We start from the raw sequence: 19,738 nt of genomic DNA, 5'->3' as shown, positions 1-19,738 counted from the left end.
AATTGGTGAGCGTCAGATACAGAGCTGAGCGGTGAACAAAGCCGTCGTGCGATTTCATATGACGCGGCGCTTAAAGTGATAATCATGTCAACGCTTCATACAAAACTACAAGCAAAACTTGCCTGCGATTTTCAGTCTAGATTATTTCAGCCTCCAAGCTAGAATTCGAGAACCTGCTCGAGAAAATGTCTAAACAAGGTCGTGTTTTCATTTATCCCAAGGTGTATCAAAGAGATCAGATGGTGGAATCTAGAATCAAAGCGTATGTAGACCAGGTGGTCTCGTCTAATATAGTTTGACCACTATTACCACTATTCATATTACCCGAAAGCCTGTTTAAGCAAACATTTTCACTCAGCTGGACTCGTGTCTTATTCTGACTCAGAATGCACATTACTAAACTTTTATCTTGCTTATGGAAACATTTATTGCTAAACTCATAGCAGTGTTTGGCTTGTGTTAATATTTTATTGAATTAAAATACCGTGAACCCTCTCTTATTTGAGAGGCGATGGGACTGTCGAATAAGAGGGGTTTTCAAATTACAGAGGTGGAAAGTGAATGAAAGGTCCATGCAAACAAGAAAGAGACAGAACATTTAGTATGCAGCCTTAACTGTTGCTATAGGAAACTGCGAACAGAATCGCCAATTTGAGCACACATCTTTCAATAACCATGGCAACACCATACACAAATAAGAGGGATACAGATTTCAGAGGTTTTCCAAATTAAAGGTACAAAAATGTACTGAAAATCAAGGGACTGTGCAAAATGTTCAAATAAGAGAGGTTTTTCAAATTGGAGAGGTGTCAAATAAGAGAGGGTTCACTGTATGTCAATGGGCCCCTTCACGATTCTAGTCAGTTTTTTGTATGGAGTTTGACAGTTGGAGGCTGAAATCATGTAAACACTCCATACAAAACAACACATAAAACTAGCCTGCAATTTTCAGTCTGGATTATTCTAGCCTCAAAGCTAGAATTAGATTCGAGTACCTGCTCGAAAAATGGCAAAACAAGGTGGTGTTTACATTTATCCCAAGGTGCATTAAAGAGATCTGGTGATAGAATCCATAATCAAAGTGTATGTAGTCCAGGTGGTCTCATAGCATGTTTTGAAACCAAATTTGATTACACAAAGACACAACACACTCTTAAAATCTTCATTCAGAAGCAGAAGCGATAAAAATCAGCCTGATTAATTAATACACCTTGGGATAAGCCCACCTGTATATTATACCAACTTAGATAGCTGCTCGAAAACTGCTATACAATGCAAACAGCTGACAGGATGAAATTTAAGCCTACCAACTTAAAACGGAAAGGACCCCAATATTAGCATAATCTACCTAAAAAGACAAATGCAAAAGCATACATTGAACTGTAGCCTTCGTTCAGTTGCGCCTCTACCAATATTCGGGAATATCCTGTAAGAATCTAATTTTAATTATTGAAATCATATAATTATTACTGAATAAACGTCATAATGTTTTCCTGCATTTCAATTCAAAATGCGCTTAGAGTGTGAACTATCGGTAAGGGAATTTTTCTTTCATAATTTCCCTTTCACAAATTATGAAATGCTGATGCTGTTTGAAAATATGCTTACCGATAATAGATTATCCAGCAGTTCAAATTAAATTAACTGCAGTTCCTTCTAAAAGCCTACAGTGTAATTCTGTCCACACGATGCTCTAGCTCTGCTGCTGATGCGATACATTTGTCATACTAATCGGGTAGATTGATATCTTCCCCAGATATTGTCATTAATATTGGGGGAGACAGGTGCAAAATAAATAATATCAAACCCCGAATGCAAATAATGGCCGCCCCATAAGTGACAGATGAAGGAAAAATCCAACCCAGCCACTCACAGCGAAACAAGCAGACTTGCTAAAATACACACACACACACTCACACAGTGTAAATAAATGTCCTGATATCTAATAACCGTCAATCATTTCATCTGTCTTGCTGCTGCACTGGTGGTGGATATGTTTCTCACCGAGTACCGGCATCCTTTTAACGCTCTAAAGTGTGTACGTATTCCACATGTCCCTCGGAAAATTAGTCGGTTATGCGGGACCCGCCCCCGTCGGTCGCCATCCCCGTCCTTGAAGTTCATTTTTGTCTTTCTACTGTGTTTTACCTACGCTGTATTGCAACGTAGACATATTCCCCGCATGATCGTAGGAATCTCGCCAATCGAGAACAAAAAATCCCATACCGAAACAGAGCCCTCACCTCACTTGTGAAACGCTCTCGGGCGTTTTCCTGGTTGGCACACAGGGCTCGTTCCAATTTAGCGTACGGAAAATGGAAATTGCTGGAGTCTTTTCTCATTTCGTTTTTCGTTCCATTTTTTTTTTGGTTTTTGGTTAGAAGGATGTGCACGCCATCATATAAAGCACTTGTTAGTAGTTTCGTAGCTGTAAATAGACACACGCCCTGGTCCGAAACTTGCTAACCAACCGCACGGAACTTCTAGCACACTTTCGACGGGGGGCGCACTGCGTTTGAGCGTTGAGCGGATTTTGCAAACCTGGTTAAAAACCTATCCATTATTCACATCGCTTCAAATTGGAGGAAGGTGCGGTATGTCTGTGTGTGTGTGTGTGTCGACGAGATGAGATCCTCGGCAAAGGAGTGCACACGATGGGTAAAATAGATACTTGGCTAAAGGCCCCCGGGACGACAGTTTGATGCGCGCGTGAAGACAACCGTGCGGAGGCTTCCTGTGTATTGCTCGCCAGGGAGAGAACCTTGTGTGGTTCGTCCCAGGCACTCCATGGCGAACCTTTGTGTGTGTGTGTGTGTCTGTATCGTCGTCTTTGGTGAGTTGACGTGCGATATATTTTGGATCCTGAGGCTAGAATACTTCGACACTGGAGTCTCTACACACACACACACACACGAGCTCCATGACATTAATACCTGCCTGTTTGCAAGGCACACGCTCTAAAACACTCCACTTCTCTAACGAGATAAAGGGGAAAAGTCGCCGTAAAGTTGACTTAACGAAGTCAATCTTTTCTGCCTGTGCTTGCGCTTGCCGTCGTACAAATCAGCAGTTTGCGCCATACCCGACGGCTCGGACGGCTCGTGCCGTAGCGCGTGTTCGAAGCGTTGCCTGGTGCATCTCAAACAACAGGTCCCCTAAGCGGTGGATGGTGCTTTATTTTTTGCCCACAATCTACAGCACAGCACGACGGTGCATGTTAAATATTAGTAACTCTACAGCGTGCATCATCGGTGTACGTAACAGTTTCAGCAGAGAAAAATGTATCTATTTCACCATCCCATGGGAGCAATTCTACAAGGAAATTCTTATCGCAGTAGTGAAGCGATCCCAGTTTTATGTTTTGTCCCTCCACTGAAGATACTTCGTGGAATTTGGCAATTGGGGCATACCCGTGCCTTCCCAACATGCGAAAGAATGCGAAATGCGCGTCTCCATCTCGCTCCGGATGTGTCCGATCGTGACGGCGGCTCGACAAGGGGTCACGCCGTACGCGCGTCACCTTCGCTTCTCGGACCTGTGATGCTTTCCAACTGTCACGACTGGCCGTTGTCTGCTTGCGCACGGCAAACCTGAAACCGGCTGAAGAATGTTTCACAACCTTTTGTCGATTTGTTTGCAAAGTGTTAACCCTACCGGGTGTAGTTTTCCGGCTGTGGGGTCCGTTCCAGGATACGCTGGAAGGGGCGGAATGGTGGTGCACATTTCGGCAGTCATCGGATGCCTCGGGTGTGCGTTGTTTCAACCATCTATTCCGGGACTGTCCGGCCTTCCCAGCAAAAAAAAAAAAATTGAAGGGGTTTGCCTCTAGGGAATAACCAGGATAGCCACTTTTGTGAAGGTGGCGATAGTGGTGACGCGGGAGTACGGGTGAGGCTTTGGGTTTATTTATCGGTTTTAGTTACCAAACAGACGACGACGACAGAGACACACGTTGATTGTGGATTAGATTGCCACCACAGCCAGGACTGGTTTGAGGATGGATAGCTTCGTGCTGGTTTTGTGGTTGGCTGGCTTTTAATGAGTGTTTGTTTGGATCAACGTGTAGTTTCGTGATTGTGGTGCAAAAGGGTGCAAAAAGCGCTCGGAAAGGCAAGGTTTTTTTGTTAGTTTTTGGAGTTTTTAAACCGTAAAAATTGCACAAATACCCTTTTCATTGTAGAAAATGTTTGAAAATGCATCCGTGGATGATTAGTTTTGTCCATCTGAACAACGAAATGAATACAGATAATAAGCTATTAATAATCTAAAAGTTCGTTCAGGTTTCATAACCAATAAAACTATCCCCAAATGTGATACAAAACGATGCCTACAAGCATACTTCGCGCGAACCTCGTTGTTGTCTCTATTACAAATGAATAATTTAATCGGAAAAACGCATCGCACAGCGCTACCAAACCATAGCACGAATCCCTCCACCAGCCGAACTAAGCACATTTGGTTTCCTTTTTGTCTTCCCCGTTTCGCTAGCTGCAAAAAGAAACACTACCCGGCGAAGCTGCCAACGACCTCCATTGTGATCGTGTTCCACAACGAAGCCTGGAGCACGCTGCTCCGCACGATATGGAGTGTGATAAATCGGTCGCCCCGGCCACTGCTGAAGGAAATCATCCTCGTCGATGATGCGAGCGAGCGGGAACATTTGGGCCGCCAGCTGGAGGAGTACGTCCGCACGCTGCCGGTACCGACGTTCGTCCTCCGGACCGGCAAACGGTCCGGGCTGATCCGTGCCAGACTGCTCGGTGCCAAACACGTCAAGGTAAGGGGAGTAAGGCAGGAGCAAGTGGACTAGAAACTGTGCCAACAGCATACATTTAAAAAAAAACTCTCCCGGTCACCCTTTCATTGGGGTAACGGGGTTTGTAAGTGTGTGTGTGTTGTTGCCATGTAGTTACAGTCACCAAAGAATGAGGTTTAACATGCGGAATCAAATTCATTTCCCAACAGGGGCAAGTGATCACATTCCTGGACGCGCACTGCGAATGTACCGAGGGCTGGCTGGAGCCACTGTTGGCGCGCATCGTGCTGGACCGCAAGACGGTCGTCTGTCCCATCATCGACGTGATATCGGACGAAACGTTCGAGTACGTGACGGCGTCCGACCAGACGTGGGGAGGCTTTAACTGGAAGCTAAACTTCCGCTGGTGAGTAGCAGTCGCAGTGGTGAACACCCGACGAGGCCCGGTAGCACTGGCTGGCTGTTGACAAATTCCATTAATGCATGATCCATCCTTCGCGCAGGTACCGTGTGCCGGCGCGGGAAATGCAGCGACGCAATCACGACCGCACGGCACCGCTGCGGACGCCCACGATGGCCGGTGGACTGTTTTCGATCGATCGGGACTACTTCTACGAAATCGGCTCGTACGACGAGGGCATGGACATTTGGGGTGGCGAAAATCTGGAAATGTCATTCCGGGTAAGTGTGGCCCGTTCTGTGTTGTTGTAAGCCGTGGGTAAGGGGACACAACATAGTGTGTGTGTGTGTGTGTTGTGCCCTCCCACGGTTGTTTTGTTTTTAGGTGTTACGCGTGAGAAAAAACAGGCGTATTGCGCGAATATTCATCCCGAACGGCACAAAAAGAGAAGCGTTGGCGGCACCAGCAGCAGCACCAGCAGCAGCAGAAATAATGTTCCCTAGCACTAAAACTGACCTGCGAAACCAGGGGACACAAGTCGTACCGAGCATTAATTGAATTGATTTACTCCTTCCCCCCTCCCCCACCCTCCCTCCTACCCCATCAGATATGGCAATGTGGTGGCATCCTCGAGATCTCGCCCTGCTCGCACGTCGGCCACGTGTTCCGAGATAAGTCACCGTACACGTTCCCGGGCGGTGTGGCGAATATCGTGCTGAAAAATGCGGCCCGCGTCGCCGAGGTGTGGCTGGACGAGTGGAAAGAGTTTTACTATCAAATGAGTCCAGGTTTGAACACGTTTCGTTTGTGCTATTTTTTTCTTTTTTTTAAACCAACCCCCCCCCCCTCTCCCCCAAAAAAACTTCTAAAGCTAAAAATCGTCTGTCGATCCTTCATCATTTCCTTTTTCATCCCACTGTTTGAAAGGGTTTCATATGAGTATATCATGAAAAATCTCCTCTCTAACCGTTCCACTCCAATAGATGCCGTTAAAGACCAATCCTTTCTCTGGCTTCTTTGCATACTTATATATATACAACAAAGTTTGAAACATTTTTGTCGACTTTATGTCGTCTTTATATCTACTTGCGAGGCACTTAAAGCTTTAGCCTCGTTTGCAAACGACTAATCCAATTAAATCCGATTAGAATTATATCCGATTAAATCCGAGTACGAATTGAAACGATGGCTTAATCTGGTTAGAGACTTAATAAAACTTTAGATATTTAATGCTTGGAGAAATAGCACTGATCTACGACGTATTGAATAACACTTTTAAGTGTGTGTGTGTGTGCTGCTTAAAGTTAAAACACTAACTTTTCACGCCTACACGTAGCTCAGAGCTTGTCTGGCATGTGTTGATTAACCTACTTCACAACAAAAAAAAAACAAAACTAAGTAGATGTTTTAACAAACGGTAAAACCTAACTTCCGCTGTGTGTCCTTTATTATAGCTTTGCAGGAAATGGTAGTACACGACCGGATCTTGCTGCTGATAGTTCTGGTTCCTCTGCTCGGCCCGTGAAACGCTAGTTTACCTATTTAAACAAATAATATATTCTATCATTTTAGGCCTCCAACCGTAGACTAACCTATTAACCAATTGATGTATTTCTCTTCTTTTTCTTCTTCTCTACTCCCTCCGTAAAAAAATGGATAACATGTGTGTGTGCGTGTTTTTTGTTGTTGTATTGCTTCACCTTTTAACCTTCTCCATTCGCGCGTGTGTGTGCTCACTGCCGCCACCTACACGGTGCATAATTATTGAAACCCGCAAAAACCGCTCTCCCTTACTGCCCTCCCTAACTGGTAAATAACATTAAAATTGGAAAATATATTTAAAAACAACTTGCCCCAACAAAAACACTCTAACAAAACGATCACGCTGAAAAAACAACGGTGGCATTTATGATGATACCTGTGCGCGCGCGCTTTGGGCAAATTGCATCAAACTCGACTCGGCCGCGACACACCGGCCATATCCGACGGAACCAATCAATTGCATGCGGATGGGAAATATTGTGCACACCGCAAATTTATAATCTAACAACAACAAATCGTCCACCGGGTCCGTCCCCGGTTTATGCTGTGTGTTGTCCCGTCTGGCTTTGATGCGTGGGGGGGGCGCGTTTTCCATCATCATTCCCATGCTGCTGCTCCCGTGGATCCCGTGAATGGTGGATGCCACAAAACACAACGAACGAACGAACGAACGTATCCCGCCGTCGTGTCTGGTGGGCTCATCATCGGAATACATTATTCGCAACATACACACACACGTGTGCTTGCGGTGTGGTGCCTGTTTACTATCCCCCCCCCCTCCCTCCCGTTGCCGTTTGCGTGCGTGCCTTAGGTCTGGATGTGCGGTGGTACGCTCGAGATTGCGCCCTGTTCCCGCGTGGGCCACGTTTTCCGGAAGTCGACGCCGTACTCGTTCCCGGGCGGCACCTCGCAGATAGTTAACAAAAACAATGCACGGCTCGCCGAAGTGTGGCTCGATGGTTGGAGTGAATTTTACTACAACATTAACCCAGGTTCTATTTTTCGCCTTTTTCCGATACGAATTTTTGATCTCCCATGTTTTTGTTTTATTTCTCTCTCACTCTCTTTCTCTGTTGCACTGTGCTCGTTTGTGAGCTTTTCGTTCACCATCTACTTCTTTTTTGCTATGTTTTTTTTACTCCACATACACGTCGGTGCGCACCGGTTTTGCACACATGTTTGTCACAGCATAAAAACGATGAGTGATGTTGAATGCTTCGCACCACGGGTTTTGTTTTGCACGATTGTAGCAACAATTATGTGTGTGTGTATGTGTATGTTTTGTTTCGACTTGGGTTGTACTATGTCTGTTTGCATGCCTTTTTTCTGTGTTGGTTTATTGAATTTATGATGCCTTTGTATGTTTATTGTGTTTGATTGTTATTTTGTTTAAGTGTAGATGTGTTTAATACTGTTTAATACCAAGTATTCTAATCGTTACTAGCAATAAGTGTACTGATTATATAAACTTGTTAAACATCTTAATAGAAATGGATTATGTTTACAAATCTCAGATTATACACAAAATTTGTAAATGCTTTTTTATAGTAAATTGTGAAATGAATATTATAAATAGGACAATTCACTCTATTCCACGAGGAATAGTGCAAAATATCCCTGTAATGTGTGTAAAATGTTTTCTGGGGGGTAATTTATTGAAGAGCTTTTTGCACTACAAATAGAATAATCATAAATTCTGTCTGTTGATATCTTCAGTTCTTGTACATTTGATCTCAGGTTGGTTTTGTTCACATTTGACAACGAAACTATAAGACTGTTGTGTATGCTATATAAGCTTTTTATTATGCTTCGTATGTTTTATACAAAGTTTTGGAAAAAAAATGCTCCAAATTTCGTTCAGCGTCAACACCGGGCTCCACAAATCCTTGGCTTTCGTACGGTAAACTTGCTGCGAGATAAAATGTTTCGCTCGGCATTTGACACGCTTAGTCCAGCGAACCTAACGAACCCGGAGCATAGCCCCCCGTGTAAAGCATTCGGAGGTGGAATGTTTAACCTCTGCGCGCGCTTCCCGTAACCCGTCCAATGGACATAAAGCGTCCAAAGTTCATGGTCCGTGTGTAGCGGAGCAAGTAGCACTTTGCCGCTTTGTGTGCTCTGTTTCGTTTGGCTGGCAAACTCCACCGCCAGTACAATTCCTCCGGTGCATCGGGCTGGCACTAATTGACTTTCGCACTCGAGGAAGCAGCCGCCGTGTAGCACGGTTTGGGTATGTAAAAAGCGAGAATGCGCAAATACAATGGCGACAGTCGTGAAGAAGTGCTTGCGTGTGTGTGTGTGTGTGTGTGTGTGTGTGTGTGTTTGTAGAGATTGTTAGAAAGGAAAGCTAAAGAGTGTTTCCTTGTGTATATATTTAAAGAACCAATAGCAAACTGTACAAACGGCTTTTGTTCTGTGTGTATGTGCATTTTTTTGTTTTTTTACCTTTGGAAAAAAGGGAAACAAGGCCTCTCATGCTGGCATTATTTTCCTATGGGTTGATCGACCAACACCGTCGCTGCATTTCAGCTCGAGAAAGTACGGTGAAATGGTAAAATAAAAAAAATGGATAAAAAGAACTTTACAAAATCACGACACACGACAAGTCCCAACGGGCAGAAATTGGAGACTGCCAATAGCTTAGAGCGAAAAAATAGCAACTAAAACAAAAAAATACGTACACTCACACACACACACACACACACAAACACACGCATCATTCGTTTCTTTTTTCCCTAGCGTGCTGCCATTTTCCCTGGAGTGTGTGTGACGTTTGTTAGCGCAAAAGGGAGAGAAAAGAAATAAGACAGCAAAAAAGCGAAACACTTTATCCCAGCGATGGAAATCTCGTTAAAAAATGTGTCGCCATTCGATGACAAAATGTCACCAAACGGAAACAGTAAAAGGGCATGTGCCACGCCGCATATCGCAAAATCGGAACCAGCACGTCGAGCTGCTGCCGCTGCTGCTGCTGTGTTTGAGTTCCTGCATCCACATCCACGATCAAATGTCTTTTTGTGAATACATTCGCACGAGTAAGGGAACGAACAAAAAAATGGGCGCTTCAGCTTTCAATCGCAAAGGCCGGACAGCGGCGGGAAACTCCGACACTACCGCTGCTCTCTGGCATAAAGAAGGTGATCGTGGAAACAGTCGGGTAGGGTTGCCGATTTTTGTCACTTTGCAAAAAAAAAAGAAACAGGGAAATCGTTCACGTCAACAGATGTCAACGCGGATAGACAGACGGAAATATTATCGTTAACTGATGAATTTTACCATACGCTCCTTGCCTGGGCGGCCGGGCAGATTAATGTGTCAATCAGATTGTCTGGCGCGCGTGTCAAATCATTAAGTAGCATCGGAGAGAGTGCAGGTGACATCAAGAGGAAGATATTGTGCCCTGCAGCGAGTGTATCGATTTGGTTTTAGTGCTTTCAAATTTAAAAATAAATAAAATCCTTACATTAGCCTTCAGCTGAATGGAGGCGCCTGGTGGCTTGTAAATGGAGCAGCCTGGTTTTTCACGATCCTTTTGGGATGGAGCCGCCTGGTGTTTCATGATTTTGTGGAAAACTATTTACAAAGCGGAGAAAGCATTTGGTTGCGGCTCAGTGACACAGTTTTCTTTTGTATTGCGATAGCAAATGTATGTGTGCTGTATAATTAATGTGTTGTCCCTTTTCATCCTCGCAGCAATAAATCTTGCATGGAAAGATACAAATGAAAATGGCATTAAAAGTGTGTGTGTGTGTGTGTGTGTCTGAAAGACTGATAAAGCAACATTTCTAGCCTTTTGTTCGTGTTTGCCTCATCGCTTTCAAGCACTGTATCTAATGGGCGTAAATTAATTCTCCTTAATCTGTTTTCTACACACAAATACACTCACCGATTGGGTCGAGGTTTTTACCTGAAGACGAAGACCAAAGCCTACGACCGAAGCCAGAGACAACGGGTGTGTAAAATCCCCTTACCGCTCTCACTCCCATCGCCCATCTGACATCGTTAAGAGGCACCACTTCGAGCATTAACCCTCCTCATCGTACTGTGGGGCCTTTTATCGGGTTATACGGTGGGTTCGATTTTAGTCTAGGCTCGGTACGTTTCTTGGAAGCTCTTTTTTCCGGTCCCTCCCGATCGGTGGTTTCGAAAATCGGTTCGAGATCTGTTCACCACCACCACCAACACTCGTGGCTACGGGCTACGGGGTTTCTCAAGAGTAATTGGATTTTCAAGCCAAATTGTATTTGATTGAGAGGTATCTTCTCGGTCGGCCCGGACGCCAGCATACCCCGCTCCGCTGCAGGTGTTGGGCTGCAAAATTTGAATAATTTATTTACTTTCCATTTTGCCCGCCGTTTCGTTGGCGCTGTTTGTGCGAATGTGCGAACGCCCGTTGCCGCCGTTTATCGAAGCCACAAAAGCACTGCATTAGCGTTTTGTTTGTTTGTTTGTTGCAGTGTATGTGTGTGTGTGTGCAACTGTGGAGACGGAAGGGGCGATGATTTTTTTTTTATAGTCTCAAGTTTGTATGTGTTTTCAAAATAACAACATGATCATTACCCCTTTTAACGATGATTTGGGTACTCGTGAGATTTTAAAAATGCGTTACCGATAATCTTACAGGTTTTATTTAATGATCCCTTAGGAAAAGCAACACGTGTTGTTGTCACAGAAGATGTATCATTTATTTAAACGAGTTTTTGTTTAATGTGTTTTTATTTTTCTCGTTAAAGGATAGCGATAGTTTGTAAAAAAATGTAAACAAGATAACCATTAAGCTTCACATCGTGCATCGTTATGTTTATTCTGTTTCGCAAAAAAAGCTTTGCTATGATGTGCTTCTTTGTGTTGTTTTTATTGCAATTTATGTGCATATTTGTTGTATATATTTTTATATTCCCTCTCCCTTACTCCCTCATTTCTCTTCCTTATAATGCTTTTTAAAACCAACTGTATATTTATTAAATTTTCATCTCATTCTTCTTTTTCTTGGCATCATTTCCCTGTTTATTCCCTCATTCTCTAACATTCATGATTTTACTGTACCAATACCATCGTTATCATTGTAAAATGTAGCACCCATCCATAAATAGTTTTCTGTACCATATTTTGATCTTTTTCCCTAAGCTTGAGATTTTCATAGCCAATATGTTTGTTGGTCAGCGGTAAACTGTTGTTATTTACTTTTCTTTTATCTTTGTAATCCCTTCATTTGTGAGTTCTATTTAGCTTCTAAAAAGATATAAATAAGAATAGTCCAGTTATACAAAGACAATAATATAATTTGTTCCTTAATTTTAATTGATTTTAAACATAATGCTTACAGCAAACACTATTAAGTATTTTGTACCGTATACAGATCATGCTGATATAATTTTCCATTAAAAGAAGTTCGAAGACATGTCAACTGGATTTTGTCTTAAACGTTTTAATCAAGAACTCATTTTTGGCTTCAAACATGTATATATTGCACTTTTTATAATGCATAATTAATTATTATATCTTTCTAAAATCAAAACACTTTTTGGATCATAGCACTTATACAAATAATAGCAGCACTTTTGTCTATTGGATGTTTTCAACTGTAATATGAGTATGGGTATAGTTTTTTTAAGTTTTAAATTAAGTATGAGTTCAAAAAGAACTTTAAATATAAAAAAGTGGTTTCGAATTACAAAGATAAAGAGAGAATTAATAACAGTAGTTTACCGTGATAAAGCAACATATTTGCAATTAAAATACTCTTTATAGCAAAATAGGACGTTAAAACTAGATCTTGTGCTAACATAAACTACTTTTTTCTGCCTCGCCCGTTTTGCTGCTCCGCCATGTGTGGATGCCATACATCACCAGGTGCCCGGAAAGCATCCGCAGGTGATGTCAGTGAGCGACGGGCGCTTCGAGAGCGTCTGAAGTGCAAGAGCTTCCGCTGGTATCTGGAAAACATCTACCCCGAAAGTCAGATGCCACTGGATTACTACTTCCTCGGCGAGGTAAGTACTGTCCTTTACTCAGAGTTGGATGTGTCCTGAAACTATTCACCTAATTTTCATTTTCAATTGCATTGCTCCGCAGATTCGCAACGTGAAAACGCACAACTGTCTCGACACGATGGGCCGCAAGTCGAACGAAAAGATTGGCAGCAGCTACTGTCACGGGCTGGGCGGCAACCAGGTGTTTGCGTACACGAAGCGCCACCAGATCATGTCGGACGACAACTGTCTCGATGCGTCGAACGCGCTCGGACCGGTCAATCTGGTCCGGTGCCACGGGATGGGCGGCAATCAGGAGTGGATCTACGACGATGAGGTAGAACGCCGGGGCGCAACACAGTTTTATCCAACCTCTTGTCCAGTGTTTCAAACCAAGCTCACATCTCCCGTTTCTTGCGCTTGTAGGAAAAAACGATCAAGCACGTTAACAGTGGCAACTGTTTGACGCGCGCATCGGACGACGACCCATCGACACCGCTGCTGCGGCCGTGCAACTACTCCGAAGGCCAGCAGTGGCTGATGCAGTCCAAGTTCAAGTGGCAAGCGCACCACGGCGACAACCGTATCGGTGAGGACAGATAAGACGCACTGTACCGTGTTCGATCCGGTGTCGTACAGCGCCCGTCCGGCCAGCGGCAAACCGGCACCATCGAACGCTACGGAAGCAACATCGGTAGCAGTGGCAGTAGCGATAGCAGCAGTAGTAGCAGCAGCAGCAGCAGCAGCAGCCGAAGCCGTAACAGCAGCAGTAACCACAACTATCAAGCAACTATCAAGCGTGCACACACGGGTGGTGGTGTCGGTATGATGCCGACAAACCGTTGAATGCATCGATCAATCCACTGTGCAGCAGTGTAGGTGATGTAAAATTTGTACGGGAAGTAATAAGACGAACTCTCGAACTCGTCCTGCCATTTGTATTCCCCCTGGTGTTCCTGGTGCCGTGACACGGGTAACTAGTGTGAAGCGTGGAGAGAGGGAATGTATCATTATGACAGGACACTGGACTCCCTCTCCCCGCTTCGATCCCTGCCAATCTGTCTGTCTGTCAGCGGGCGCTATCAAACGGCCCAACGAAAGTGGGGGCAGCCGTTACAGCGCGTCCGTCTCCTGTGAGAATTCCATTTTTGTAGTATAATTTTTATTCGCACACTGCACCGGTTGCGTCCAGTCTGACGGTGTACGTTAAGCACATAGGTTTTAATGGTCCAATTGTTATTGTTTGTCGCACACTTGTAATTGTTCGTTTAACGTTGTTTCTTCCATTGGATCCTTCCGTTCGGGGCAGCATTAAGCTTAGATTGCTTTGAAGCTGCTGTAACTACCTGACTGTCGTTTCGGGATTTTGTTTTCTTCTATAAGTACCAACAAACTCCAGCCACTGATTCAACTCCCGGAAGTCGAAGAAAATTAACACACACACACAAACAAAAAATACATATCAGTTTGTAGTGAAGCACGCACCAGCCCACTCTAAATCCTTTTTTTGCAATGCTTAGGCTAATTGTTTTATCAGTTACCTTGTTTTATGTTTTATTCCATGTGTTATTAAGGAAGGGTGCGATGGATAGACCCTCCCGGGAAGAAGAGAAAACAAAAACTTTAACAAACAAAAACAAAAAACCGCAATGTTGGACCATTTGCATTTATAGAAAGCACGCGCATAGAGAGAGTGAATGTGTCGGATGATGGGGGAAGAAGAAAAGTGGCAACATGCACGGAATTGATGTCGAACTAAGCGGACGAATGATCGCTTGATAACGGTCGACCACGTGCAGCGTAAGTGCACGATGCTGAGCCCCGCGGCACACCACATCCGTCTTGTACATACAATATATCAACCAGAAAGGGAAGCAAATAGGGTAGACATACACATACACACACCACAGAGTAAATGGGTGCCGATGCAGGATAAAGGATAAACAAAAACGATCACCACCTATCAGTGGGAAATGATATCATTTATTTGTAGTAGATGGCGCGATCCCTTTAAAATAATCACGTAACACGAGAGTGTGCAAGAATGTGAAATGTTTCTTGTGGTATTGAAGGTAAAAAAAACTCAAGTAAGCAACTGTGAGGGAGTAGTAATCGAAATGATAGGATGAGTAAAATGGAGAAACGTGATCAAGTACCGCACAGTCTCTCTCCTGAGTGAATAAGTAAACCTGCAAATGTGAATGTAAATCACACACACAACTAAAAACAAGAGCGCGTGCGAAGAAGAAGGAGCTGAAGGGGGAAAAACGGTTAAGAAATGTCATGAATGGCAAATGATATATACATATAGATATAATAATTTGTAAAAAAACAGAGATATTAGAAGAGACTTCTCAAGAGAATTTTTTTGCCTCGAAAGCGGAGAGAAAAGGAGACGGAAGTGTGCGAAACGCAACTATCATTGAACAAGAGGCATGGCACTGTCTAGTGGCGCACAATCGAGCACTACCGTACACACATATCGTTTGTACGGGGCGTGCGTATGTAAGAAAACAAGGCAACAAAACAAGGAACAAACAAACAAACAAAAAAGAAACAAATGTCCCGCTACGGAGTGACAAAAAACAAACCAATATCCCCGGGCTGGCCAAGCAAAACAATCGACACACCGCTATCGTTTAAAGGGGGGATGTGTGTGACCGTGTTGGCACACAGAAACACAGTTTTAATTAGTTCTTCCATTCGTTTTATGCTTTAACACTTTAATTCCACCTTAGTAGCAGCAACAATCAGATGTTCTTCGCACGACGACTGAGCTTGCACGCTCTTGCGGCGCTCATCGCAGCGACCTTTGAAGGGAAATACTGCAGTCGATTGCGATATTATACTGTTTCGTAGAATGATTTAAACCCCGATAGTTGTAACGCCCTTTTTCGGTGGATGCTCAAGAAGGGGACCTATTTTAAAACAATTCTATAAGACCGATAAGTTAACATCGCGCGGAGCGTAATGCTCTGTTTTAAGTCGTCCAAAAATGTGCTTGAAAAGAGAGACAGAGAGAGTATCATTTTTATTGGAAAAGCACGGTCCACTCGCTCACTCGCTTTTTATATGGTTTGTGCTTTTTTTTTTGTTAGGGTTAGCATTTTATTGGACAAACAAAAACAATCCTCATTATGTGGAAAGCTTTTCTTTCCAAGAGAAACAGAAAGTTCGATAAAATAACAGCATAAGGTTCGTTTTGCTGCTTTCCTGTACTAATCCCTAAGCTGGATTGCTTTTATCCTTATCCTATATATCTTTAATCTTTCAGGGTGATGGTGTGCAATTTATTAAGTTTTAGAAAAAATCATTTGTTTTACGAACACAATTTCAACGTTTTTTTTTTTATTATTATTATAATATACTTGTAACTTTATACCAACTAAGTGAAGAACAAGCTGTGTTTATACAGTGGCAGGCATTATCAGTCTGTTGGTCCTATTAATTGTATGTTTTTTTCTTTTTCTTCTTTGTTTGTTTTTGTAACAATTAAACAAAATGTGTAGAAAACGAATGTGCATTAGTCGGTCTTTGCAGAAGAAGAAGTCCTTTCTCCTTCCCCATCGGTACGCTCCTTCTCCTCTGTGTGTTTTAATCAGTTGTTTGTTTTTTTTTTTATTGCTCAACCACACCACAGTACAGCTGCTTAACGCTTCAGTATTAAATGTATAACGTCTGAAACAATTAGAAATACATTTTAGCCTTCGTTCAGGATGTTTGCAGTATGCCAGTTGTGTAAAAACCAATCAGTAGCACAGTTCAGATACATTCCTTACTAAGGTGTTTTACGCTTTACCATAAATCCAATAGGAAATGTGCGCCAGATCCCAGATCAGATTTCTGTCCACCTATTGGATGTTCTTATACCTAGCGAGAGCTTTTATTTTTCATTTTTTTTTTCGCTACAGCAGTTCTGAGGTACGTGCTTTTTACAACAAAATAATATATTCACAATAACAAGAGCAAACAAGCAGAAACTACAACAAAAAAACAAACAAACACTATATGCCGTCTTTCTTTTTAATGTAAAACATTAAAGAGCAAAATAAAATGCAACAGTTCAGCCGTAAAACAAAAGGGAAGGAACCCAAGCGATATGGAAAAAATGCACATCAATAGACAGAACAAAAAGACCAACTAGTAGAGTGTAAACAGTAAACACATGTAAACGAGAGATGAAAAGTAAAGGGGACGCGAGTTAAAGAAAAATCATTCACCGTGCATATCATCTAGAGAGGTGTTTAGAAAAGAATGGGGGGAGCTCTCGATGTGTGTTACGCGCTCCCGCAATGGGGATTAGTGTAATAGATTGTAGTAGGCGTGGAATCGAAGGCAGAAGGGCAGACAGTTTGACTATAAGCTCGGTGTTATCGATATCGGTCCATTGCATACGGAAGGAAAGAGAGATATAAGGGGGAAGAAAGCTGCAAAACACTGTATGTGAGTACGTCCAGTTTGGTAGCCAAACAAAAACGGGGGACAAAACGCGCAGATGTGTTACTGAACTATAGAGAGAAGGAAAGAGAAAGCGAATGCAATGTTGATACAAAATGAAGACTTCCTTTTATCCGTTCGCTGTATCCGTTTGTCGTAATGCATTCACACAAGCGTTTCTTTCGATTTTCAAAGTCAATTTTATTTCGCACGTTTTTTTGTTTAAAATGTGAACCGATTTGTTGTTGATAGGTGGTAAACACGGCAAGAGAGAAAGGAATTTTGAAAAAGAAAAAAAACAAGGAAATGAATGAGTGCATGTGTTCAGAGCAGATGATGAGCAGAATATTGCAAAAAAAAAGAAGAGAAAAACTAAACAAAAAACGAGAAAGACTATAAACATTATGTGAATGTATAAAACATAGAAACAAACAGCGACGAGTGTACGAGAAGATAAAAAGTTTTTGTGTTTTTTTTTCTTTGTTTTTCCTTTCAGGGTGAGAAATGTAAACCCCCCGTACACACCGAAACACCACAAGAAATGCACCAGAAATGGAAGAGAAACGTTACATTCGAAAGAGTTGTGATGGAACACAAAAAGCTTCAGCTGCCTGTGCGTTGTTTCCAAACGGTTTTGTTTGTTTGCTCTAATGTACGTTGGCCTTAAACTTCTTCAGCAGCGCAATCGTCCGTGCCTGCTGTTGGCCGTCCCGCACCAGTATCAAGCACTGCAGTTGCTTCAGCAGCTCGAGCGCTTCCGGTCCGCGCAGTGCGTTACGTGCGATCAGCGCATCGACCAGCGCTTCGTATCCCGCTATCGGCTCGCGGGACAAGTCCACCTTGCGCAGAAAGCTTAACAATGCCCACGCGTTCGTACTGCTGCTGCCCGTTTGGAACACATTCTGCACGATCGCGCCGTACGGTTCGCTGGTGTAGTTGGCCAGCTTCTCAAAGTTGGACAGGGCTACCGGGATCTTGTTGTTGCGCACGTTTAGCGCTACGAGCTGCAGCCGACGGGCCATATTCTGCTGCCGTTCTTCGGCGAGCTGTGTCACGCTTCGGTTAAGCTGTTTCTCCATCGCCGCGATCTTGCGCTTCAGCTCCATCAGCTGCGATCGGTGCTGTGCGTTGGAGCGCTGCGATAACAGCTCCAGCTGCGCGTTCAGCTCCCGCTTGCGGGCTGTGTAGTGGTTTTGCATGTAGCGGTACTGCTGCTCATCGATGTCGACCGTGTTTTGCTTCAGGTTGTGGTAGCTTTTCTGCAGATGATCAATGCTATGGCGCAGCCGTCGAAGCTCCCGGGCACAGCCCGGGTTGAGCTGTGGGGCTGTTGCTGCTGATTCTGGTTCTGTCTCCTCGGAGTTTTCGTCATCATCATTGTCACCTTCGCTCGGCTCTCGTTCGATATCCTCTACCTGGGTGATCAACGCATCGAGCTCGTCCGCGGACAGTGTGCATTTGGGTGGCGGTGGTGTTGGTCTTCTGCCTCCCTGCTGTTGCGATTGGACGGGCGCTACCGTCAGTATCGCCAGGCCCGCAAGGACCAGCAGCAGTAGAACCGCTGTGGGACTTCTAATGAAACCCATTTTCTAACACACCTTGCACAAATGCACGCTTTTTCACGAAATAAACACTGTCGGATGGCGAACAGAGCAGTACACCTCAACACTGGCGAACACGATCGCCCTTTGGCTGTGCTGCGCTGATAATGTGCTGTTCAATGCGTTTAGCGAAGAATGGCGAGAATCGTCCGACGGGGAAATACCCCGATTGATAAGGATTTTTAAATAAGGAATTACGGTGTGTGAATGTTTGATGTAATCGTCTTGGGCGGGTGAATCTTTTGTTCCATGCAAACCTTTGGTGGAAGAAGTTTTGAATTAAATTTATTTGGAGTTTCAAGAACAGGATGATTATCAAAGTTGGGTGAAAAAAACTAGATTTTTTGTGGAAAAATACTTATTTTTATAATTTTGAAACCTTTTCTAGCACTGGTCGCTACAAAACCAGGCGATGATCGTGATCTGTTTGAAACGGTGTAAACCTACGTGGTACAAATTACTCTCAAACATCTTCATGAAGCTGGTACGATCGCGCAAAGGCTGTTCAAAATAGTGCACTGTCCAGATTTTGTTCTATTTCGATTAATTAGCTTTTATCAAAATTGGCAATCATATAAAAAATGATAATATTGCTACTCAACTAAATTATGAGTTTTCGAGGAAAGTTGTTTATTTTTTACTGTTACTAATACTACTTTACTATAATTACTATTTTTTACAACAAAAAAGCCGTTAAAAATGCTCCCAATTTACATTGTTTTGAATGCACCAAACCCATAGTGCGTCAATTGGAAGCTGCTCGACTATGAGACACTGCTCGAAAAGCATTCAATCAACTCGAAAGCAACAATCTGTGTGGATTTGCTGAGTTTTTAGATTTAGGAACAATTTTTAATTCAATTTAATATGTTAAATTCATTCAATTTTGCATACTGCGTTCACTTAGCATGATAAAGGTTATTAAAAATAGAAAAGAAAATGCCTTTCGGTAAATTGCCCTATGCGACTGCGTCACGTTTGGCAACACTGCCCTTGCTCCGATCAACTGTCACTAACGTCAAAACCGTTG

General features: G+C 43.3%; 1 protein-coding gene across 3 annotated transcripts in view; it reads left to right on the top strand.

The window, feature by feature from the left end:
- Positions 1–16,588, top strand: part of LOC120954714 (polypeptide N-acetylgalactosaminyltransferase 5) — a 79,287-nt gene extending 62,699 nt beyond the window's left edge. Inside the window, exons 5-12 of one of the 3 annotated variants that reach the window (XM_049610596.1) lie at positions 4,489–4,777; positions 4,966–5,162; positions 5,260–5,437; positions 7,510–7,690; positions 12,552–12,691; positions 12,774–13,007; positions 13,097–14,742; positions 14,777–16,588. In XM_049610596.1, coding sequence (XP_049466553.1) covers positions 4,489–4,777; positions 4,966–5,162; positions 5,260–5,437; positions 7,510–7,690; positions 12,552–12,691; positions 12,774–13,007; positions 13,097–13,273 — 1,396 coding nt within the window. In that variant the 3' untranslated portion in view covers positions 13,274–14,742; positions 14,777–16,588. Of the gene's footprint in view, positions 1–4,488; positions 4,778–4,965; positions 5,163–5,259; positions 5,438–5,763; positions 5,945–7,509; positions 7,691–12,551; positions 12,692–12,773; positions 13,008–13,096 lie in introns of all 3 variants that reach the window. The other 2 variants (XM_040374872.2, XM_049610597.1) reach the window with 2 other exon arrangements.
- Positions 16,589–19,738: the final 3,150 nt, after the last annotated feature.

The sequence above is a fragment of the Anopheles coluzzii genome, chromosome 3 (genome assembly GCF_943734685.1).
Source record: "Anopheles coluzzii chromosome 3, AcolN3, whole genome shotgun sequence".
Lineage (NCBI taxonomy): Eukaryota > Metazoa > Arthropoda > Insecta > Diptera > Culicidae > Anopheles > Anopheles coluzzii.
The sequence above is the reverse complement of the archived record's forward strand: the minus strand, read 5'-3'. Positions and strand labels throughout refer to the sequence as shown.